The following is a 24,955-nucleotide window of genomic DNA, read 5'->3' on the forward strand; positions in this document are numbered from 1 at the left end:
CTCAGCATATGTGGGAACTCCTATGAGACTGTTGGAAAAGCATTCCAGGTGGATTTGGTTGAGAGAATGCCAAGAGTGTGCAAAGCTGTCATCAAGGCAAAGGGTGGCTACTTTGAAGAATCTCAAATAGAAAATATATTTGGATTTGTTTCACACTTTTTTGGTTACTACGTGATTCCATGTGTTATTTCATAATTTTTTGTCTTCACTATTATTCTACAAGGTAGAAAATAGTAAAAAATAAAGAAAAACCCTGGAATGAGTAGGTGTGTGCAAACTTTTCACTTAAAATATATATATATATATATATATATATATATATATATATATATGGGCGATTGGAAATTATGCAAACAATTACATTCATAGAAGCCACAATATATCTGTAATGTTGAAGCTGATCTACCACCTAAAAAATGTATATACAGTGCCTTGCGAAAGTATTCGGCCCCCTTGAACTTTGCAACCTTTTGCCACATTTCAGGCTTCAAACATAAAGATATAAAACTGTATTTTTTTGTGAAGAATCAACAACAAGTGGGACACAATCATGAAGTGGAACGACATATATTGGATATTTCAAACTTTTTTAACAAATCAAAAACTGAAAAATTGGGCGTGCAAAATTATTCAGCCCCTTTACTTTCAGTGCAGCAAACTCTCTCCAGTAGTTCAGTGAGGATCTCTGAATGATCCAATGTTGACCTAAATGATTAATGATGATAAATACAATCCACCTGTGTGTAATCAAGTCTCCGTATAAATGCACCTGCACTGTGATAGTCACAGAGGTCCGTTAAAAGCGCAGAGGGCATCATGAAGAACAAGGAACACACCAGGCAGGTCCGAGATACTGTTGTGAAGAAGTTTAACGCCGGATTTGGATACAAAAAGATTTCCCAAGCTTTAAACATCCCAAGGAGCACTGTGCAAGCGATAATATTGAAATGGAAGGAGTATTAGACCACTGCAAATCTACCAAGACCTGGCCGTCCCTCTAAACTTTCAGCTCATACAAGGAGAAGACTGATCAGAGATGCAGACAAGAGGCCCATGATCACTCTGGATGAACTTCAGAGATCTACAGCTGAGGTGGGAGACTCTGTCCATAGGACAACAATCAGTCGTATATTGCACAAATCTGGCCTTTATGGAAGAGTGGCAAGAAGAAAGCCATTTCTTAAAGATATCCATAAAAAGTGTTGTTTAAAGTTTGCCACAAGCCACCTGGGAGACACACCAAACATGTGGAAGAAGGTGCTCTGGTTAGATGAAACCAAAATTGAACTTTTTGGCAACAATGCAAAATGTTATGTTTGGCGTAAAAGTAACACAGCTCATCACCCTGAACACACTATCTCCACTGTCAAACATGGTGGTGGCAGCATCATGGTTTGGGCCTGCTTTTCTTCAGCAGGGACAGGGAAGATGGTTACAATTGATGGGAAGATGGATGGAGCCAAATACAGGACCATTATGGAAGAAAACCTGATGGAGTCTGCAAAAGACCTGAAACTGGGATGGAGATTTGTCTTCCAACAAGACAATGATCCAAAACATAAAGCAAAATCTACAATGGAATGGTTCAAAAATAAACATATCCAGGTGTTAGAATGGCCAAGTCAAAGTCCAGACCTGAATCCAATCGAGAATCTGTGGAAAGAACTGAAAACTGCTGTTCACAAATGCTCTCCATCCAACCTCACTGAGCTCGAGCTGTTTTGCAAGGAGGATTGGGAAAAAATTTCAGTCTCTCGATGTGCAAAACTGATATAGACATACCCCAAGCGACTTACAGCTGAAATCTCAGCAAAAGGTGGCGCTACAAAGTATTAACTTAAGGGGCTGAATAATTTTGCACGCCCAATTTTTCAGTTTTTGATTTGTTAAAAAAGTTTGAAATATCCAATAAATGTTGTTCCACTTCATGATTGTGTCCCACTTGTTGTTGATTCTTCACAAAAAAATACAGTTTTATATCTTAATGTTTGAAGCCTGAAATGTGGCAAAAGGTCGCAAAGTTCAAGGGGGCCGAATACTTTCGCAAGGCACTGTATATATATTTTAAACACAACCAGGCTGTTATGATCATGCCACTCAGATCACTGAGCGAAGTACATGGGGTGAACGTTCTGCATGACAAGCAATTTCATTGTAAACTCATACCATATTCATGGCCACATTCATTTTTATGTATATTATTCTCTTTGTTAATCATTAGTCATTTATGTTACTCTTTGTCTTGAATTATGAATAGATTGCAACACTCTTAAACTAAGTGTCATTGAATAACTGAAACCTTTTCACATGTTGAGGACATTTTCCCTGCATTCAAGATCTGTATATCCTCGAAGCATCCATGCATGGATGCTTCGAGGATATACAGATCTTGAATGCAGGGAAAATGTCCTCAACATGTGAAAAGGTTTCAGTTATTCAATGACACTTAGTTTAATAGCATTTTCATACTAATTAAAAAGGTTCAACAGATTTTGGCCGTCATGGCTTTCGTGTGAAAAGGTGGCGTCATTGCACAGGCCAAGAGCTAGGCTATTTATACACTTCAAGATTTACAACAAGTGTTGTTTATCTTTGTGCACATTACGTGTCAGCTCTACTTTCCCCCAACTACTGTGTCAGGATGTTATCATTCCACTAAAGTGAATGATGCCTAAATGTTCCTTTTTAAGTCCTCCTTTTATACTGCAGTCAAGACTGTGGCCATGTTTGAGCTGTGAGCCACTGGGCACAGATACCAATTCAACGTCTCTTCCACATTTGATCAATGTAATTTCATTGAAATTATGTGGAAACAATGTTGATTCACCAGTGTGTGCCCAGTGAGGAGTGTCTGTCTTTGTGACCTCATACCGTACATGGCCAGCCCTGAAAAAATGCAGTCATCTCAAACTTCAGCATCTCAAACTAGCAATGTCTGGTGGTTACCTCCTTGGCTGACTGGGATGTCCAAGGCCCAGGGGATGTTTTGGTTGGTCTGTTTACTGGTTTGTGTGGTTTTTTTTGGCAGTCTTGTTTTCGATATTGGCTCACCCGTGTTCTTTCTAAAGCCTAATCTACACTGAAATTCCTGCATTCCCCTTTGCTCTTTCCCAAGTCCCACCGGCTCAGCAACTGCCTGTTGGACCCCTGGCTTTCCTCTCCTCTCTGCCCCCCTCCTTCCTGCCTGTCGGTGCTGTGCGTGACAGTAGCTCACTGAGAAGTGGAAATTAGACTAGTAAACAATGATTAGCTCCAGGGCTGGGGCAGCCTGGTCTACCGTGGGTCCTGTCTCCACGCGCCGGCCGCCAGAGCATTATATGCAACCTTGAAGCCCTCCAAGCCCCTTCCCATCCCCAGTCCCTTCCCACCACTCCTCTCCCCACCCCAGCAGAGTCAGCTTGGGGTCAGGGACAAACTTTCACAGCCAGGTTACAGGAGATAATCACAGGCAAACACGGCAGCCACACGCAAAAAGAACACACATGAGCCCCCGCCTGCTGTAACCCTGGCTCTAATTAGAGGTGATGGGGATGCGAGTGGCCACATATGTATGAAGGAGAGCAGGAGGAGGAGGAGGTCAGTTATGGTGTAGTGTTACACACACAGAAGAATTACCCTGTAGCGAGAGAACAATGAGACATGCGAGAAGTAGTCATCCAAGTGAAGCAGTGTCTTCTGTTCTGAGACACCTACAGCACCCGATGTCACAGGAAGGCCAAAAAGATCAGCAAGGACCACCCATGTCACTACCTGTTCACCCCGCTATCATCCACAAGGTGAGGTCAGTGCAGGTGCATCAAAGCTGGGACTGAGAGACTGAAAAATAGCTTCTATCTCAAGGCCGTCAGACTGTTAATTAAATAGCCATCACTAGCCGGCTTCCACCCAATTACGTAACCCTGCACCTTAGAGGCTGCTGCCCTATATACATAGACTTGGAATCACTGGGCACTTTAATAATGGAACACTAGTCACTTTAATAATGTTTAAATAATGTTGACATACTGCTATACTAATCTCCTATGTATATACTGTATCTGTTCTACTGTAGTTTAGTCAATGCCACTCCAACATTGCTCCATCTAATATTTATATGTTTCTTAATTCCATTTTTTTACTTTTAGATTTGTGTGTATTGTTGTGAACTGCTAGATACTACTAAACTGTTCGAGCTAGGAACACAAGCATTTCCCTACACCCGTAATAACATCTGCTAAATATGTGTATGTGACCAATACAATTTGATTTGATTTGACATTGCTGTGTTTGGTTAACCGAGGAATCATGCTGGATGCTTTCGTGTTTTCAGGAACACCACATTTCTGCTGACAAAACAGGGAGAGGGAAGTGAACAGCTTCTAGACATAGTTATGAAGTTGGATAACTATCAAAAACAGAAAAGAGAGACCAATTTCATTTTGAAGTACAGAGGGTCAAACAAAACTTTACCTCATTGAAGGTATAATATGCAGAATTAAAGATTGTGGCTTCAATTGTATCCAAACTATGGAATAATGATGTCTTTTCACATTTCTCTCAAGCAATTAAAAGAAACAACCAATTAAACCTAGTAGTAGAAAATACACATACAGAGCATGTTTAATGTACCTTCTGACGTTTGAGCAATGCTCTACATTGCATGATTTTACCTGTATTCCATTTCAAGTCTCAGAGGAACAAGACATTTAAAAAAAAACACAAAAGGTTTTTTCACCCTTACAACCTTTTCTGTTGTTATTTATGTAGTTTAACATTTTTTATGTTGAAAGCATCCTTTCTTCCCACTTTCAAAATTACTGTACTTCAGTCATACCTTAGAATAATAATACATCTTTTGGCTTATGTCAATGTTTAATGTAAAGATTGCTCAATTCAGAAAGGATGATTGCTAAAAAATATATATAATTTTTCACCATGTTTTCTCAATGACATTCAATTCACCATTGAAAAAAGGGGCAAGTTTAAGTTTGTTCTACCTGAGCGAGTCTGTCTACAAGTCAGAGACCACTATGATGACACACCAAATGTGTTTGATGGATCCTTGTTGTCTTCGTCAATGCCTCTTAAGGGGAAAGTAATCAGATTATGTTACTGATCTTGGGTAATCCAAAAGTTACGTTACTGATTACAATTCTGGACAGGCAACTAGTAACATTTAGAAAGTAACCTACCCAACCTTGCATGTAATGAGGACTCTACAGTTTTTAATAAAACCTCAGCTCAAATAATATTTGAATCAACTTAAGAAAGGCTTGGCCGATTGATCTCTTAAAGATATTCTCTGGTACTTTTGATATGTGCACCACGTCATTGCTGGCTCTCTCGCTCTACTGTGTGTGCGTCTTGCTGGCTGTCACTCAAATGCCGAGGGACTGAAGCTCATTGGCTGAAACTTGAATTGCTAGTGGGCTGGCCCACGTGACGGTAAATGTATGGAAAATGTCATCACACAGCTTCCAGAAAACAGTAGCTTTCAAACTGGCTACGTGAGGTAATAGATTATGCATGTATGAACTACACATTGACACATCTAGCCCAAAGTGGGAGGTTTAAAAATACTTAGTAGTCGCCAAAGTACCGGAGCATGTCTTTAATTACTATTATTTAACCTCAGCTATGAAAATAGGCTATGCAATGATTAAATAATCTAGACCAAAACATAGAAAAAAATCTGTAACACCCATAGCAAGAATTCCCCCTCCCCCTTTCCCGTTTACTCATGCCCCAATAATGAGTGACTGTGCTGGAGTATTACTGAAGTCTCTGTCCCCCTAACTTACTGCCTCACACTTTGAAAATGTTAGTGCCTTCAATTAGGGTCATTACCTCCCTGCAAAAATAAACTTCACAGTTGGTGAGAAAACTAGAAACACAAATATCTTATTTGACACTGAGGGGGGGGGGGGGGGTTCAATATTCACAGTGTAGGTCGGAAAAAGTATGTGATCCCCTAGGCTAATGACTTTTCCAAAAGCTAATTGGAGTCCAATCAATGAGACGAGATTGAAGATGTTGGTTTGAGCTGTCCTGCCCTATAAAAAACACTCACAAAATTTGAGTTTGCTATTCACAAGAAGCATTGCCTGATATAAACCATGCCTCAAACAAAAGAGATTTCAGAAGACCTAAGATTAAGAATTGTTGACTTGCATAAAGCTGGAAAGGGTTACAAAAGTATATCTAAAAGCCTTAATGTTCATCAGTCCACGGTAAGACACATTGTCTATAAATGGAGAAAGTTCAGCACTGTTGCTACTCTCCCTGGGAGTGCCTGTCCTGCAAAGCTGACTGCAAGAGCACAGTGCTGAATGCTCAATGAGGTAAGAAGAATCCTGGAGTGTCAGTTAAAGACTTACAGAAATCTCTGGAACATGCTAACATCTCTGTTGATGAGTCTACGATACGTAAAACACTTAACAAGAATGGTGTTCATGGGAGGACACCATGGAAGAAGCCACTGCTGTCCAAAAAAACATTGCTGCAAGTCTGAAGTTCGCAAAATAGTCCCTTGGATGTTCCACAGCACTTCTGGCAAAATGTTCTGTGGACAGATGAAAATGAAGTTGATTCGTTTGGAAGAAACACACAACACTATGTGTTGAGAAAAAAAGGCACTGCACACCTACATCAAAACCTCACCCCAACTGTAAAGTATGATGGAGGGAGCATCATGGTTTGGGGCTGCTTTGCAACCTGATTTAAAATGCTGTGACATAACCTCGAGAGCGGTTCACATATTGCTGAACTGAAACAGTTTTGTAAAGATGAATGGTCCAAAATTCCTCCTGGCCGTTGTACAGGTCTGATTCGCAACTACAGAAAATGTTTGGTTGAGTTTATTGCTGCCAAAGGAGAGTCAACCAGTTATTAAATCCAAAAGTTCACATACTTTTCCCACCCTGCACTGTAAATGTTTACATGGTGTGTTCAATAAAGACATGAAAACATATACTTTTTTGTGTGTTATTAATTTAAGTTAGATGAAGATCAGATCAAATTTTATGACCAATTGATGCAGAATTCCAGGTAATTCCAAAGGGTTCACATACTTTTTCTTGACCATGTATGTTAGAAATTTGCAAAACATATGATATGTTACGAATTCTAGCTAGGTGGCTAACATTAGCTAGCTGGTTAACATTAGCTAGGCTAGGGGTTAAGTTTATACAAGAAAATATTTAACTAGAAAAGCCAGTTAAGAACACATTCTTATTTACAATGACGGCCTACCCCGGACCAATTGTGTGCCCTCCTATGGGATTCCCAATCACAGCTGGATCTGATACAGCCTGGATTTGAATCATGGACTGTGGTGATGCCACTTGCCTTAGACCACTGCCCCACTCGGTAGCCCAGGGTTAGGGTTAAGGTTAGGGTTAAGAGTAGGAGTTAAGGTAGGGTTAGGGGAAGGGTTAACTAAAAGTGTTACGGTTGAGGTTAGGAGAAGGGGAAGTAGTTGCAAAGTAGCTAAAAAGTAGTTGAAAAGTTGCTAATTAGCTAAAATGCTAAAGATGTCTGTGATTAAATTCAAACTCGCAAACTTTGGGGTTGCTAGACTTTAGGTTCAGGGTAAGGGTTAGCTAAAAGGCTTAAGGTTAGGGTTAGGGGAAGGGTTAGCTAAAAGGGTTAAGATTAAGGGCAGGGGATTTTATTTCAACGTAGCTAGAAAACAGTAAGTAGTTGAAAAGTTGCTAATTATCTAAAATGCTAAAGATTCGAACTCTCAATCTTTTGGTTTTTGCCTTAAGTAACCATCTGTCCTATGCAAATATACGAAACATAACATACCATACTAAATGGAGTGTCTCGGATTATGTACAGAATAATATGAAAGGCTCTGAGACCAGGTTGCTGGCTCATATCTGAAACATGGCTCCCACGCAAAACTACAGCCACTTTTATGCTTTGTAAAGGCTTGAAGAAATGCTGTAGCATGAGACCTGCTGAAAATATGAATATAAATTTTTCATGGATTTTCTCTGATAAGATTTCGTACTTTATGTTTAGAGGTGTTTGTATAAGCATACTTATGTAAGGCAAGCTTTTCTATTTACCTGTATTGCAAATGCAACATTGTATTTATAATTTTTAAATAACCTGCCTGATAGTTTTACACAGGCAGGAAGTTCTTCATAATGACAAAATAAAAAGTCTATATATGGTCTATAGACAATATTTCAATCCACACTTGGATAATTATTTTAGTTGCATCCATGTGAACTATGGGTCATTTTAATTTTATATCACTAGATAGACGTGTAAGAGCCACCCAAGACCTTATCAAGATGGGGGTTAATTTAATTTAAACACTTCTGATAGTTACCCATCCCTAGTTCAATAAGCTAAATGTAATTTAGGCTATTCAAGAAAGGAAATTCAGACAGTGATGGGAGATCTAACATAATTGTATTATTACAAATATTATTTGTTTAATCTTCTGCGCAATATTATGGAAACCTTCGGACTCGGGTAGGCTCATACGCAACTTTCACTGACCTTCAGAGTTCGATTTGAACCACGAGGTAGTTGAGTGATTTAAAATAATATCACAAAGATATACAACTTGCTATATGCAGCACTAAAAGAACGCAATATGCAACAACCCGTTGCACAGTACCTGAAAAGTAGTACAACTTAATGAAAACCCTTGCTTTTTAAATACATGTATTAGGCTACATGGCACCATGAGAACATTCATAATTTTATGAAAGAGACTAAACAGAGTTTCAGTTAGGCTAATTATGGAGAGAATAGAATGTCCGTGCAGATGCGCACAAAAGCCAACCTTACGTTATCGACTATATGAGAAACAAACCGCTATACGCTTTTCTGTACCAAACTGCGCCGTTGAGTTTTCTAAGTATAAGAAAGCATAACAATTTAAAATAGGATCGTCTGTCACTATTCGAGTTTGTAAAATAATCGTCACTCTCCTCCTAAACTTGTCACTAGTTACTGGAGCTCACCTCCGGGGACAGCGGTTGCTCTTGCGCGCTCTGTTTCCTAGTGCGCGGCGCGCGTCGAGGTCCAACAGCAGAAAGATAATATATAGTGCAGGGCTACCACAATGGGAGGAGTATGAAAATAATGCTGAGCCCTGCCCACAGACTGCAAACATATAAGACACCGTGCTGAAGCAAAACTAGTCACTAAGGTCTTACATCTTGCTGAAAAGTGTGACTGGAGAACAACTTCACCATAACTCACCAAGCTTAATCTGAGATCATTTCCCAATAAGTACTGAGACTGTCACCATGGTCTCAGCAGGACACTTTGGAGTTTAAACTAACTTAACTAGTTTTATATTAGATTGATTAATTGAAATTGAATATCACAAAATCACTTTTGAAAAGTAAGCTGGGCTAAAACTGACTGAGAGTGCTGAAAAAAGTGGATTTTTTTTGTACTGTTTTTTTCTATTCACAATATCTGTCTCCGGGAATAGGTAATAAATCATCTAGAACCATGGCACTGCTGGACACAGAGATTGAGGTGAAGGGCAGCAGCAGCATCATCAGGGAGTGGAGTGGACAGGTCCAGCCAGCGCTGGTCGCCTCCTTGGTTTTCCTCTTCTGTCTGGAAGCCTGTCTGTGGGTCAGGAATCTCAGGCTCAAGAGAAGGCTGCCAGGACCTTTTGCCTGGCCGGTGGTGGGCAATGCCATGCAGCTGGGGCAGATGCCTCATATCACCTTCTCCAAGCTGGCAAAGAAGTACGGCAACGTGTATCAGATAAGACTGGGCTGCAACAACATAGTTGTGCTTAATGGCGACACAGCAATACGAGAAGCATTGGTTCAGCATAGCACAGAGTTTGCAGGCAGACCTGACTTTGTGTCTTTTCGGATGATTTCAGGAGGCAGGAGCATGACATTCACTAACTACAGCAAACAGTGGAAAATGCACCGGAGAATTGCACAATCTACCATTAGAGCTTTCTCCTCAGCAAACAGCCAGACCAAGAAAGCATTTGAGCAGCACGTTTTAGGAGAATCTATGGATCTTGTGCAGGTATTTCTGAGAATGAGTGCAGATGGACGATATTTTAATCCCGCTCATGAATTTACAGTCGCTGCTGCAAATGTAATCTGTGCCCTGTGCTTTGGAAAACGTTATGGCCATGATGATATTGAGTTTAGAACTCTCCTAGGCAAAATGGACAAGTTTGGAGAGACGGTGGGGGCTGGCAGCTTGGTGGATGTCATGCCCTGGCTTCAGAATTTCCCAAATCCTGTCCGCAGCGTCTACCAGAATTTCAAACACATAAATGAGGAGTTTTTTGCCTTTGTGAAAGACAAAGTGGGGCAGCACAGAGAAACCTTCAACCCTGATGTGACCCGGGACATGAGTGATGCTATCATTAATGTGATTGAGCATGGAAAGGACAGTGGACTGACCAAAGACTTCACAGAAGGAACAGTCACAGACCTTATTGGAGCCGGCCAAGACACAATGTCAACCATTTTACAATGGATTCTCCTGCTTTTGATCAAATACCCCATCATCCAAACCAAGCTGCAGGAGCAGATTGACAAAGTGGTAGGCCGTGACAGGCTGCCCTGTATTGAGGACAAAGCCAGCCTGGCTTACCTAGATGCCGTTATCTATGAGACCATGCGCTACACCAGCTTTGTACCCCTCACCATCCCCCACTCCACCACCTCAGATGTTACCATCGAAGGCTTCCACATCCCGAAAGACACAGTGGTCTTCATCAACCAGTGGTCTGTCAACCACGACCCTTTACAGTGGAAGGACCCACATCTCTTTGACCCGTCACGTTTCCTAGATGAAAGTGGTGCCCTTGACAAGGACCTAACTAACAGCGTCATGATCTTCTCCACTGGTAAGAGGCGATGTATTGGCGACCAGATTGCCAAAGTGGAAATCTTTTTATTTACAGCCATCTTGCTTCACCAGTGTACCTTTGAGAGCAACCCCTCAGAGACCCTGACCCTTGGTTGTTCCTATGGGCTCGCACTGAAGCCCCTGCACTACACCATCACAACCAAGCTCAGGGGGAAGCTGCTCGGTCTGGTGTCACCTGCATAAAAATCTCATCCCAATATTGTGACTCAAGGCCAGCAGAAACTATAAGTTTGCCAAGCAATGATATTTTACAGTGAGTATTAGTAAACATGCACTGAATGTTGTTGTTGAGTGTAATATTTCATATTTAATATTTAATTAATATCTGATCACAATTTAATATGTTTGCATTGTTGTTGATACAGGATTGAAAGTATGATTACAGTGATGGAAAGTTTGCTAGGTGGAGCTTTTTCTCCTGTGTTGGGGGCCAGGGGTCATGGGGTCAATCAATTTGAACATGTTCTCAAACTATGTACTTGATTATTTTCTTTAAGGAAGTATACTTTTGTTTCATATATATTTTGAGTTTTGGGCGTACTTCATATACAGTATTCAGCATGTTAACATATGAAAATATGTGCAGGAAACTAGAATATTCCTCAACAGTCAATGGCAGGTTATATCACAGTGTAATATGCCTGTGAGTGTTTGTGAATGTTGTAGTCACACCTGAAGGACCACAGTTTGTTGCCTTGAGGACTTTGTGGATGTCTGTTATTAACATGGTGATGTTTCAATGTATTTATCGTTTTCAGACAAAGCTGTCACAATTTAAATTAAATATATATCTTTCAGGTATGAACAATATTTGTTAAGTATTATAATCAAATCCACTATCTACTGTACACCATGCATATGAGCACATTGAATACTGTTGACAGATGCTGACGAACTGCTAAAGGAAAATCCAGATATGTATTTTCCATAGCCTACCGTGTGAAGACAATTCAGCGTTAACAGCACTGTTGCCTCTGTGCAACTTTACACTCAGTATCTCCAACAATATTTGGAGGTGTTTCAATGGAGAGGTGGGTTTCTACTGGAGTCTAGAGGTATGGTACTGATAAGGCTGATGAACAGTTGTGAGAGGACCAATTCTAAACACTGACCCTATTGATCTTCTCAGAAATCTACTTTACTGAACAGGCACTCCAGCTACACAACCCATCCCGTCATATCCAAACCAGCTGTCACTAAATACAATATTACTACACAAGTCAATGGAGTTTCGATGTATTTTCAAAAATGCATGCATGTTTAAACCTCAAGGCTCTGAAATCTGTAGATGTAATGTCACCTTTGTCAAAGAACATGTTTTCAGAAATGTATTAAATATTGTTCAGAATATCTGCCTCTCTCAAACCAAGAAACTCAACTACAACATGTGTTGAATGTCCAGGCAAGGATTCATGATTGAAAATATGTTGTTTTGTTTGTTGGTTTGTTTGTTTTATATGATTGAAAAATAAGCTACATCTGGAATTAATAAAGCAATGTTTAAATCAATCAGGGGCTGATAGTGACTGATTCTGCTTCTGCTTCTCTCTCATTTGTCATTCATTAACTCATTAAGTACCTCATCACCGGAAGGATTGCATTCTCCTCTCCATGTGTTGTTCTTCGTAGTAACACACTCCATGTACAGAGGAATGAATATGAGGTGGTGCATAAAAAATTACAAAGTAACATTTATTATGGGGATTCACACTTTAAGGTACATTGTATAATACAATACTTAATCAATTATAGTAAAACTGTAAACAAGTGGTTGCAATCATTATGTTTTACAGCTAGTCTACACCAGTCCTGCATGTTTGATCTCACCCAAACTGTTAAAACACATCAAATGTGTTTGAATTGTGATCTGGTTTGGCAACAATACATCATATAACAGAGGAATCTCTCCTTGCAGCAAGCATCACCATCAGAGCACATAATTCGATAGTAGATGAATTCCTGCTGAACAGCATTGAACCCCCAGTAGGTCTACTTTCTAAAAGTTATGTGTTTCTCTCCATAGCCTTATTACTAGTGTAATTGTCAGAGGTCCCTGTTTTGAAATAACTTTTGAACTATTTTGATAAAGCCTCAAGCCTAAGAGTTATATTATTTTGTTTATAAGTATAAAAGGACCCTTATGCTAACAAAAGCTCTTGTAAATGTATACTCTTATAAAACATATACAAGTGTATTGTTTGTTTCTGTTCTGTGTCCAGATGCAAAACCCAGAGCTTTCATAGTCATATATTGGATTCTATTCCTAGTGGTGTTTAGAGTTAACAGAACATGGACTGAAAATAACAGATCAAAAAATTGTGTAATTAAAAATGCATACATTAGTTTATAATCCACAGAAGAAAGCTCAACCGAATATTTTAAAGTTACAAGCAGTCCTCCCTTAGCCTGGGTACTTCACTGAAACTTTTGATTGATTGATTTATTTTATTTTGCTGTATTTCTGTCAGGAAAAAATCCTACATATGTTCTAGTCATTTAGCAGACGGTTTTATCCAGCACAATTAGGGTTATGTGCCTTGCTCAATGGCACATCAATAGATAGTTTACCTAATCAGCTCAGGGATTCAAACCAGTGATCTTTTGGTTACTTGCCATCTTGCTTAACCGCCAAGTTACCTGCCACCTTAGAGAGGTAATCAAGCAATTTCCACAATCCAGAATATAACAGGACCAATCAGTGTCCTGTGAGTTCAGTTGGGGTGAGTTTAGCTGCGGTGGTCTTTGTGACTGAAATCTGGAACCCTAACTACTACACCATTTATAGAAACCATCTAAAATGATCCCCTGTGGTACCTGTATTGTGTTTAAAGGTAGTGCAGCCCAATCTTTCAGGTCCTCTGGCCCGCTAAATCTAAACTCATTCTGTTTTAGCCCTTGGCTGGCAGGCCTGACTGCTTGCTGCTTCAATCCTTGTCTTACCATGGGTTGAGTGTTAGGTATAAGAAAGAACTGACACTCAGCTGGAATGAGCGACATGGTGCTAAAAGAAATGAATAGGAGATTTAATGCCTCCTATGTGGTCACAATGGGAGGGGAGAGATAATAAAAAACCTGAGTCCCTGACCCCTCCCACCAACTAAGAAGAAATATAAGGGAGTGTCAAAGCTGAAATCTTCATTCCTCTAATGTGGTCATCTGAAGACGGACACCAAATGCACCACTGCTAACCACTCAACCTGATCGAGCCTGTTCACAAGCCAGCACGGAGGAGGAGGAGGAGGAGACAGAGACTGTAGTGTGTAAGAGGTGCTGAAAACCTTCTTCATTGTCTCAATTCATTTCCTACATTTTCAGATCATAATGTAGTACTGACCATACTTTAAAAAAGACTACTTATTTTTTTATTTTGGGGGGAATTGAGGTGAGAGGAGGATCCATTTAAATTATACGGTTACCAGGAATAACGTTCAACAAAGAAAAAGTGTAATCTCTCAAAATTTGAAGAATTGGACAACAGAAATAGAATCTTAGAACCATGGCACTGCTGGAAACAGACTTTGAGGTGAAAGGCAGCAGCATCATCAGGGAGTGGAGTGGACAGGTCCAGCCAGTGCTGGTCGCCTCCTTGGTTTTCCTCTTCTGTCTGGAAGCCTGTCTGTGGGTCAGGAATCTCAGACTAAAGAGAAGGCTACCAGGACCTTTTGCCTGGCCAGTGGTTGGCAATGCCATGCAGCTGGGGCAGATGCCTCATATCACCTTCTCCAAGATGGCAAAGAAGTACGGCAACGTGTATCAGATAAGACTGGGCTGCAACAACATAGTGGTGCTTAATGGAGATGCAACAATACGAGAAGCGTTGGTTCAACACAGCACAGAGTTTGCAGGCAGACCCAACTTTGTGTCTTTTCAGTCAGTGTCTGGTGGTAACAGCATGACATTCACTAACTACAGCAAACAGTGGAGGACGCACCGGAAGATCGCTCAGACCACCATTAGAGCTTTCTCCTCTGCCAACAGCCAGACCAAAAAAGCATTTGAACAGCACGTTGTGGCAGAGGCCACTGAGCTCATTGAAGCTTTCCTCAAACTCTATGCTGAGGGACAGTTTTTCAACCCTGCTCATGAACTGACAGTAGCTGCTGCCAATGTAATCTGTGCCCTGTGCTTTGGAAAACGTTATGGACATGATGACATTGAGTTTAGAACCCTTCTGGGCAGCGTGGACAAGTTTGGAGTGACGGTGGGGGCTGGCAGCTTGGTGGATGTCATGCCCTGGCTTCAGTATTTCCCAAATCCTGTCCGCAGGGTCTACCAGAGCTTCAAAGACCTCAATAAAGAGTTTTTCACCTTTGTGAGAGACAAGGTTGTGGAGCACAGGGAGACATTTGACCCTGAAGTGACCCGGGACATGAGTGATGCCATTATTGGGGTCATTGACAAGGCAGACAGTGATACCGGGTTGACGGAGGCCCACACAGAAGGGACTGTGTCCGATCTGATTGGTGCAGGACTGGATACTGTGTCCACTTGCCTTCATTGGATGCTCCTTTTATTGGTGAAATACCCCAACATCCAAACCAGACTGCAGGAGCAGATTGACAAAGTGGTAGGCCGTGACAGGCTGCCCTGTATTGAGGACAAAGCCAGCCTGGCTTACCTAGATGCCGTTATCTATGAGACCATGCGCTACACCAGCTTTGTACCCCTCACCATCCCCCACTCCACCACCTCAGATGTTACCATCGAAGGCTTCCACATCCCCAAAGACACAGTGGTCTTCATCAACCAGTGGTCTGTCAACCACGACCTTTTACAGTGGAAGGACCCACATCTCTTTGACCCTTCACGGTTTCTAGATGAAAATGGTGCCCTTGACAAGGATCTGACCAGCAGTGTGATGATATTCTCAGCAGGAAAGAGGAGATGTATCGGTGACCAGATAGCCAAAGTGGAGGTCTTTTTATTTTCTGCTATTTTGATTCACCAGTGCACATTTGAAAATAATCCAAGTCAGGAACTCTCCTTAGACTGCTCCTATGGGTTAACATTGAAGCCCCTGAACTACAAGATCTCTGCCAAGCTCAGAGGAGAATTACTTACTGGGGCATAAAATCTTGTTCTTGTGTTTTAAAACAGAGCACCCATTAATGGAGTGCAGTAATCCAATGTAATATAAAAGGTATGTACACAACAGTGAATGTTTATGCTTTAATACTGTAGGTACCAACCGTAAGATTTATATTCATACTTTACTATTATTATTATCATTAGCTAATCTGATTGTTGATTGTATAATCACTGTTTGTGACAGATAACTGAATCATGTTTGTATATCTATAATTTTATTGAACAGGCTATCTATGGGAAATTCCTGACATTTGGAATCAAGATATGTTATCCCTCCAGATTTAGGAAAATAGATATTGTAGCAATTCATGTTACAAAATATCCCTTCTAAATTCTCATGAAAATTGGAAACACATGATATTTGAGTTTTATGGACAATTTCACTCCATCAAAGTATTATGTCAAAGTAGAATTTAATCTACAAGATAAATTAATACCAAAATAACTTAGAGATATGTGTGCAGATTGCTACACAAGTGATATGTAAGAATTTAAAGAATTTACTATGATGTGGCAGCCCAAAGTCACAGTTTGTAATAAATCTTAAGTATCTTTTGTTATATATGAGGGTATTTAGTTTGGCCACCCCAAATTGGCATATAAACTGGTGGTCATGAATCGATTTTACTGCAAGTGCTTTGTTGTTGCAGTGATGTGGAGAAATCATGTGTTGTATTGCCCATGTTGAGATATCTGAAGAATTATACATCCTCTGACCCATTCAGATATGTAAGTTTTGGTGCACTTACACAATTCCATTGTATTATGATGTATTATGTTCTGGTTGGGTCATAAACATGTAGTGTATGATATCCATAGTGCCTCTGAGCTCCATGCAATAAATCCTATACTCCTTCTCAGCCCTGTCTGTGGCGTATCTCAGTCTTAGGAGAGCACAAATGCTATGAACAAGACAATGCAGGGAGGTCAAAGAGGTAATAATAGATCATGATGTCAAGGCTGTGTGTTGCCATGAAAGATTGATGCGGACCTTGGGTGTTAGCAGCACACATGCTCTGCCTCCAGACCCCAACACCCTGGCTCTGGTGGGGCACATGCAGTAACACCCCCAGTCACAGGCCCCACTCATCAATATTTCACCCAGGGCACTCTGTACTTGGGCTGTAATCTCTATTTAACCCACGCACTCTGATTCAGAAGCAGCCAGGTCACCCATGATACAAGTCAGTATTCGACGTCCGTCCCTGTCTGAGGACGTCGGGAAATGACGTGGAAACCAGCCACTAGGGGGAAGTGAGTGCGGATTTTCTCGGGCAGGGCTGCCCAACCCTTTTCCTGGAGATCTACTGTTCTTTTAGTTTTCAGTCCAACCCTAATTTAGCATATCAGATTCAGCTAGTTAAGGTCTGTTGCACAGCTAATTTGTAGAATCAGGTGTGTTAAATTAGGGTTGTACTGAAAACCCACAGGACGGTAGATATCCAAGAAAAGGGTTGGGCAGCTCTGTGTTTGGGTGTTGTGGGAAGGGATTGCAGATGAGTATAAGCATCTGCCTCTGGCTGAATCAAAAGGTTGCATGTTTGAATCCAGTGATAGAAATTTGTTTTTGATACATTAGTTTTAAGCCTATCCCAAACCTTAACACTTACCTTAACCATTAACCATCCATGCCTAACCTTATTAAGAACTTTTAGTTTATCTTAACCTTTATTTTCTAAATTCGTAGTTAATGCCGAAACAAATATTCAGACCCTTTGCTATGAGTCTCAAAATTGAGCTCAGGTGCATCATGTTTCTTTTAATCATCCTTGAGATATTTCTTAGAAATTTGACATTTGAAACTATTTCGAAATTTGACGTTTGAGAAACATGGATGAACGTCTAATTCTGATGTGAGACTGTGAGAGCTGGTATTTCAAGAGAATGCCATCTACCGCATCTGCCATCCATCTCAATGCCATCCGAAAGATAACTTTGAATGTAGCTATACTGTATATCTCACTCTGAAACCGCAAATGTATTGTATATACAAAAGTGGATGTAAAACATAGAACATTTCTTGAAAGACAAGGATAGGAACACAGTATATTTGCTCTGATGTAAGACAGATATGTCACGTTTACACAGGAAATTACTCTAGGAAAATGTTTAGAGTATATATGAGAATTAGACAACCCTTAGACGTCTTCTATTTCTTCTCCGTAACTACTACTGTAACTCTGTAGGCCATAGTGATTCTTCTCACCTCCTTACAGCTACAAAATACTGATATACATAAATAAACGTCTACATTTCACATACAAGTTGTTACAGATGTAGGATCTTAATTGATCACTCTTTCGTTGCTGAGAATTTTTCTGCACAGCAGGAAATGCAGATTTGTGTATTCAAGGTTTAAAAAGGCTTCTAAAGTTTGTAATTTCCACTTTAAAATGTCAAACTTGACGAAAAATATATAAACTCTAGAAAAAAAGGACAAATTATAATCCACATAATAGTTTCCTGTTTCCATTTCCTGTTGCTCTAGGATGATTTACCTAACATAGCAAACTTGCTCAAATGAAGTTATTATACGGTGCATTCGGAAAGTATTCAGACCCCTTGACTTTTTCCACATTTTCTTTTACATTACAGCTTTATTCTACAATGGATTAAAGGGGATAAAAATCCTCATCAATCTACACACAATACCCCATAATGACAAAGTGAAAACAGGTTTTCAGAAATATTTGCAAAAAGAAAACAAATATTCAGACCCTTTGCTATGAGTCTCAAAATTGAGCTCAGGTGCATCATGTTTCTTTTAATCATCCTTGAGATATTTCTTCAACTTGATTGGAGTCCACCTGTGGTAAATTCAATTGATTGGACATGCTTTGGAAGGGCACACACCTGTCTACAGTGCTTGGTGGGTAGGAGTGTAGGGCCAGTAAATGAAAGGTTGCTGGATCGAATCCCCGAGCTGACAAGGTACTGTAAATATTTACAGATTAAAACCGGAAAAACATTATTGAGACCCTTTGCTATGAGACTCAAAATTGAGCTCGGGTGCAATCTGTTTCCATTGATCATCCTTGAGGTGTTTCTACAACTTCATTTGAGTACTGTGGTAAATTCAATTGATTGGACATGCTTTGGAAATGCACACATCTGTCTATTAAAGGTCCCATAGTTGACAGTGCATGTCAGAGCAAAAAACAAGTAATGAGGTTGAAGGAAATAGTAGAGCTCCGAGACAGGAGCTCAGATCAGAGGCTCAGATCAGGGGAAGGGTACCAATGTTTGCACGATTGAATGTCCCCAAGAACACAGTGGCCTCCATCATTCTTAAAAGTAAGAAGTTTTGAACCACCAAGATTCTTCCTAGAGCTGGCCGCCCGGCCAAACTGAGCAATCGGGTTAGAAGGGCCTTGGTCAGGAAGGTGACCAATAACCCAATGATCAGTCTTAAAGAGCTCCAGAGCTCCTCTGTGGAGATGCGAGAGCTTTCCAGAAGGACCATTTCTGTAGCACTCCACAAATCAGGCCTTTATGGTAAGGTGGACAGAACCCACTCCTAAGTAAAGGCACATGACAGCCCGATTGGAGTTTGCCAAAAGGCACCTAAAAGACTCTCAGACCACGCGAAACAAGATTCTCTTGTATGATGAAATCAAGATTGGATTCTTTGGCCTGAATGCCAAGCGTCAAGTCTGGAGGAAACCTGGCGCCATCCCTACTGTGAAGCATGCATCATGTTGTGGGCAGCATCGTGCTGTGGGGATGTTTTTCAGCAGTAGTTACTGGGAGACTAGTCAGGATAGAGGGAAAGATGAACAGCACAAAGTACAGAGAGATCCTTGAAAACCTGTTCCAGAGAGCACAGACTGGGGTGAAGGATGACCTTCCCACAGGACAATGACCCTAAGCACACAGCCAAGACAACGCAGGAGTGGCTTCAGGACGCAGTCTCTGAATATCCTTGAGTGGCCCAGCCAGAGCTTGAACCCGATCCAACATCTCCCCATCCAACCTGCCAGAGCTTGAGAGGATCTGTAGAGAAGAATGGGAGAAACTCCTCAAATACATGGGTCATCATACCTACGAAGACTCAAGGTGGTAATCGCTGCCAAAAGTGCTTCAACAAAGTACTGAGTAAATGGTGTGAATACATGCAAATGTAATACTTCATTTTTTTAATTTGTAAAACATTTGCATTTTTTATTGTGTGTAGATTGATGAGGGGAAAAAAACATTTAATCCATTTTAGAATAAGGATGTAATGTAACAAATTGTGGAAAAGGTCAAGGGGTCTGAATACCTTCCGAATGCATTGTATCTGTATAGACAGTTGTGTTTCCCCTCCACTATTTTTCCTTTCCCCTTTGTACACCTTTCCCACAGCCAGTGGTGTGTGTAGCCCTCCACTAGCTGCATTTGGCTGTGATTCGGTCCGGAGCCTGCATGAATGGGTGAACTCTGAGGGAGGCTTGTTTTCACATGGGTTAATTCAGAGCAGGCTGTAGACGTTCTGTACTGCTATAGTCTTTCTCTGCTCTGACACTATGGGGAACTTGGATGGGGTGTGGGGGGGGGCATGCGAGGAGACAGAGAGTAGCTATTCCCCCTAGCCCAAGGACCCAGACCTGCTGAATTGTATTTCGGACAGGAAAACAAAACTCACACCAACCAGCTTGGGTTCTTCAGCTCGGGCCCTCCCTCCACTCTGCCACCAGCTACAGCTCTGTGCTGTAAAGAATCTCACTCCCTCTGCCAGAGTCCTGAGAGGCATGTTAAAAAGACTGTTTATTAGATGAAGTAGTAACCATAGTGACTGTAGACAGAAGCCGTCGGAGAGATTGAGCAGACAGATGTAATATGTAAAGTAAATGTTCTACTGTCAAGTGCCTTCCCTGGAAATACAGTGGAACATTGTGTCTGAGCTTTGGCTTCAGAAGGCCTGGGAGGTTCAGTGTTTCCAACGGAGACACTCCTGAATACCAGAGTTAACCAAAGTGAAGCACCGTCGCATAGCTTTAGTACCTTCAACAAAATGTTTTGTTGGACAAAAAGGAAAGTACACGTCAAATCGATGGAAAATACACGTCTAAAGTGGATAATGAGTGAAATTTCCCATGAAGTAAAGACATCAAACTGTCTGAAACATTGAATGAAAGCTGACATTTTAAAAATGCCTATAAATATAACAAGTGTTGTTATGAGGTTGAAAATATCAAACATACACTTCAAGTCTCCACAACAGTTTGCCATGGTCTTAGAATATTGCTGGAAGTATTGGTCCCATTCAGATAATCAGGTACTTTCTTTCCCCAAGATTAGCTGGCTGTCACTTTTGGACCCAGAGTGGAAATCATCATCTTCTGCCTGTCAGTTTAATAAGCATGATCCTTCCTTTAACTTATCCTCCATTTATTAGAGAATGTCAGTCTGTCATCAGAACACATCATAGCATGCAAAGAATTTAGTTGTGTTCAATCCAAAATGGAAAGAGTTCTAATTTGCATTCTAATTCAGTCTAATATATTCCCGAGATGGTCTGTGACGTTCCATTGGTTTTTCTGGTTAACCCAAAATATGCTTCCCTTCATTTGAAAATCTCCTCTGGAATTATGACAGCCATAAGCACTGTGCAGGAGTCAGGATATTGTTCCAGTTGACATTATAATGAGTGCAAAATGAGTTTACGTTTAATGCCTTGCTACGTAGAGGATATAATAAAACAAATTAATGCTTGTGTCACACCCTGACCATAGTTTGCTTTGTATGTTTATATGTTTTGTTTGGTCAGGGTGTGATCTGAGTGGGCATTCTATGTTGTGTGTCTAGTTTGTCGGTTTCTGTTATTGGTTCTCAATCAGAGGCAGGTGTTAGTCATTGTCTCTGATTGGGAACCATATTTAGGTAGCCTGTTTGGTGTTGGGTTTTGTGGGTGATTGTCCTTTTGTACTTATGTCCGTCGTGTATTAGTTTGCACCAGTACTAGGCTGTTTCGGTTTTCGTGTTGTTACGGAAAATGAGTGAGGAGGTGTGAAGTCAGGCGCAGAGAGCAAAAGATGTGGGGAAAAAACACGCTTTAATGTCCCGGAAAAATAACATGAACAAAAGTAGGAAAACAAATGATCAGAAATATTAACGGACAGCGCGAAACCCAAAATACACTCAAACATAGAACAGACGAACAAGCCCACACGAAACAGAAGCGGGCTGAACAAACTATATATAACCCTACCCTAACAACCAAACAAGAAACAGGTGATACCAATCAGACAAAACCAAAGGAACACAGAACAACGGATCGGTGATAGCTAGTAGACCGGCGACGACGACCGCCGAGCGCCACTCGAACAAGAAGGGGAGTCACCTTTGGTAATATTCGTGACACGTGTATTGTTTGTTGTTTTTTCATATTGATTCGTGTTTACTTCAGTTTTATTAAACATGGATCGCAATAGACACGCTGCATTTTGGTCCGACTCTCTTTCACCTACAGAAAACCGTGACAGGTTGAAGTAAATCCCAACAATCATTGAAACGTAGCTTTGTGGTCCTGGCTACCACCTCAGACCCGATCACATGGATGGCTTACTCTAGATGCCCCGTTGATCTCAACAGAATTATTTGAATCTGTATTCAGTTTTTTTTTGTGTCCGTGTAAGGAGTAATCTGCAGACCCACTGGGCACAACACGTCATTTCAACGTGGAAAATTGGGTAATATTTGGTGGACGTTGATCAATGAGATTCCAACCTATTTTCACCCACTCAAAAAGAGAGCCAAACGTTTGTTGAATTCCTGTGTGCTATCAAAACAATGTCAGATATATATTTTCTATAAAACAACTTAATATGCTATCACTGTGCTTCGTCTAATAGCACAATCAAATGACCTGGATTGCATTAGAGATTACATAAAAATACAAGTGCAAGGTGTGAGTGAGATTCTGTGCAGGTTATTATAGCAATTGTGCAGATTTTCATAGACCTGTGACCCTGAACATTCTATGTTTACATAAGAAGACATTTATAGTTACAATAATGTCCAAATGTGGCCATAGGTGTTTTACTCATTTTAAGGTTGAATAAATAATGTTACCTTAGTTTTTAAGATAACCTTAACATTAGGCTATTTAATGTCTTACAAAAGTAATATTGGATTGTGTTTAAGGGAGATGTATCTACTGTTTGGAAATTTCCATCTGAGCCACTGCCTTAATCTTATTCTTTAACTTTTATTTTAGGTGAGATGGAGACTTGAATCCAACATGTAATTTATTAACTTGTTGACAGGTTAATAGGCTATTTACTGTATTGGAAAAGAGATATATCAACCTTTGAAGGAGATCTTCTGCTTGGATAGTTCCATCTATGCCACTGACTTAGTCTACAGTTTGTCTGCAAATTAATAATTAATATGTTGGATTCACGTCTCCATCTCAACCAAAACGTTTTTTTTTTTTAAAGTTAAAGAATATCAAATCAAACATTAAATGGACTTTAAATACAGTTTGATTTGCTTTAGTCCAATCCTTTAACTTTTTAAAAATGTTTTGGTTGAGATGGAGACGTGAATCCAACATATTTATAATTACCTTGCAGATTCCATTTGAAATCAACCAAAGTTTGAAACTCTAGGCCTGTAGGTATTGTCTAGTTTTAGTTTATTCCTGGGCTGTATTAAGGGATAGTCCGCTTTTAAAAAATGTTTGCCATAAAGGATTTACCCAAATATAACTGCCTGTAGCTCAGGCCCTGAAGCAAGGATATGCATATTATTGGTACCATTTGAAAGGAAACACTTCGAAGTTTGTGGAAATGTGAATTGAATGTAGAAGAATATAACATAATAGATCTGGTAGAAGAAAATACAAAGAAAAAAATCTGTTTTTTTGTATTTTCTTTCCACCACCATCTTTGAAATGCAACAGAAAGGTCCCAAATCTATCCATCACTCTGGTTGTAATTCCGATGGTGTCCACAAGCAGTGTATGTGCAAAGTTTCAGACTGATAATTGAAGTATGAGTAAGCTAGTATGGGCAAATCATGAAGGACACATTTACATTACATTTTTCTGCAAGAATATAGTATCTGTATAAATCTGTATACTTGGACTTTGATTTAGCTTTTCCAGTATTAGTAGCCATATTGTAAGTTCAACATTTGCAAAACACCCCGTTTTTATAACTTCATAACTCTCCAAAAGGAAAAGGCTTGCTGTCGCACAAGGTTAGCAGTCAAATTTTGCGACAGATACGGAGTTTCTGTAACAATCCTCTTCCTGTGAATGACTGGCCCAAAGCGCAACATGAGACGTGTTCATGATATTTTATTAAAATCAGAACACTAGAACCAAAAATAACAAAGAGGAAAACGAACAGTTCTGTCAGGAAACTAACAATACAGAAAACAACTACCCACAAAACCCATGTGGGCAAGAGCTACCTAAGTATGGTTCCCAATCAGAGATAATGATAGACAGCTGTCCTTGATTGAGAACCATAGCCGGCCAAAAACCAAGAAATACAACAACATAGAAAAAAGAACATAGAATGCCCACCCCAACTCACGCCCTGTCCAAACCAAAATAGAGACATAAAAAGGATCTCTAAGGTCAGGGCGTGACAGTTTCCATATACTCCCATAAATCCCAGCTCATTGGCCATCTAGTTCGCTTAGTTTGACCCCAATTGGTGCTTATTTGACAAAGTTACAGTCAATCAAGTGAAGACCGCCCGTGTCATCAGCGCGCTCTCTGAACAAATTTGGTCCTATAGGATACACTACACTCCTAATGATATAGTGAAGTCTGGTTATGTTCTTTGATCTCTGAGGAAACAATATGACTGTAATTTGACTGGTTGAATGTACGTACACATTTCACCTTCAGAGGTGAATTTATCAAACCTATCGCGGTGAAAAAAGTGTTTTGTTGTTAGGAGCTCTCCTCAAACAATAGCATTGCATTATTTTGCAGTAATAGCTACTGTAAATTGGACAGTGCAGTTATATTAACAAGAATTTAAGCTTTCAGCCGATATAAGAC

At 40.3% G+C, this 24,955-nt stretch overlaps 2 protein-coding genes across 2 annotated transcripts; both read left to right on the forward strand.

Moving 5' to 3' along the window:
• The first annotated feature begins 9,162 nt into the window (after positions 1–9,162).
• LOC135508254 (cytochrome P450 1B1-like) lies at positions 9,163–12,366 on the forward strand. The gene has a single exon (XM_064928318.1). The coding sequence runs from the start codon at positions 9,466–9,468 to the stop codon at positions 11,047–11,049; it is 1,584 nt and encodes a 527-aa protein (XP_064784390.1). The 5' UTR covers positions 9,163–9,465; the 3' UTR covers positions 11,050–12,366.
• A 1,653-nt stretch (positions 12,367–14,019) lies between these two features.
• LOC135508255 (cytochrome P450 1B1-like) lies at positions 14,020–16,814 on the forward strand. Its single transcript, XM_064928319.1, has one exon. The coding sequence runs from the start codon at positions 14,363–14,365 to the stop codon at positions 15,935–15,937; it is 1,575 nt and encodes a 524-aa protein (XP_064784391.1). The 5' UTR covers positions 14,020–14,362; the 3' UTR covers positions 15,938–16,814.
• Positions 16,815–24,955: the final 8,141 nt, after the last annotated feature.

This window comes from Oncorhynchus masou, chromosome 21 (assembly GCF_036934945.1).
Source record: "Oncorhynchus masou masou isolate Uvic2021 chromosome 21, UVic_Omas_1.1, whole genome shotgun sequence".
Taxonomy (NCBI): domain Eukaryota; kingdom Metazoa; phylum Chordata; class Actinopteri; order Salmoniformes; family Salmonidae; genus Oncorhynchus; species Oncorhynchus masou.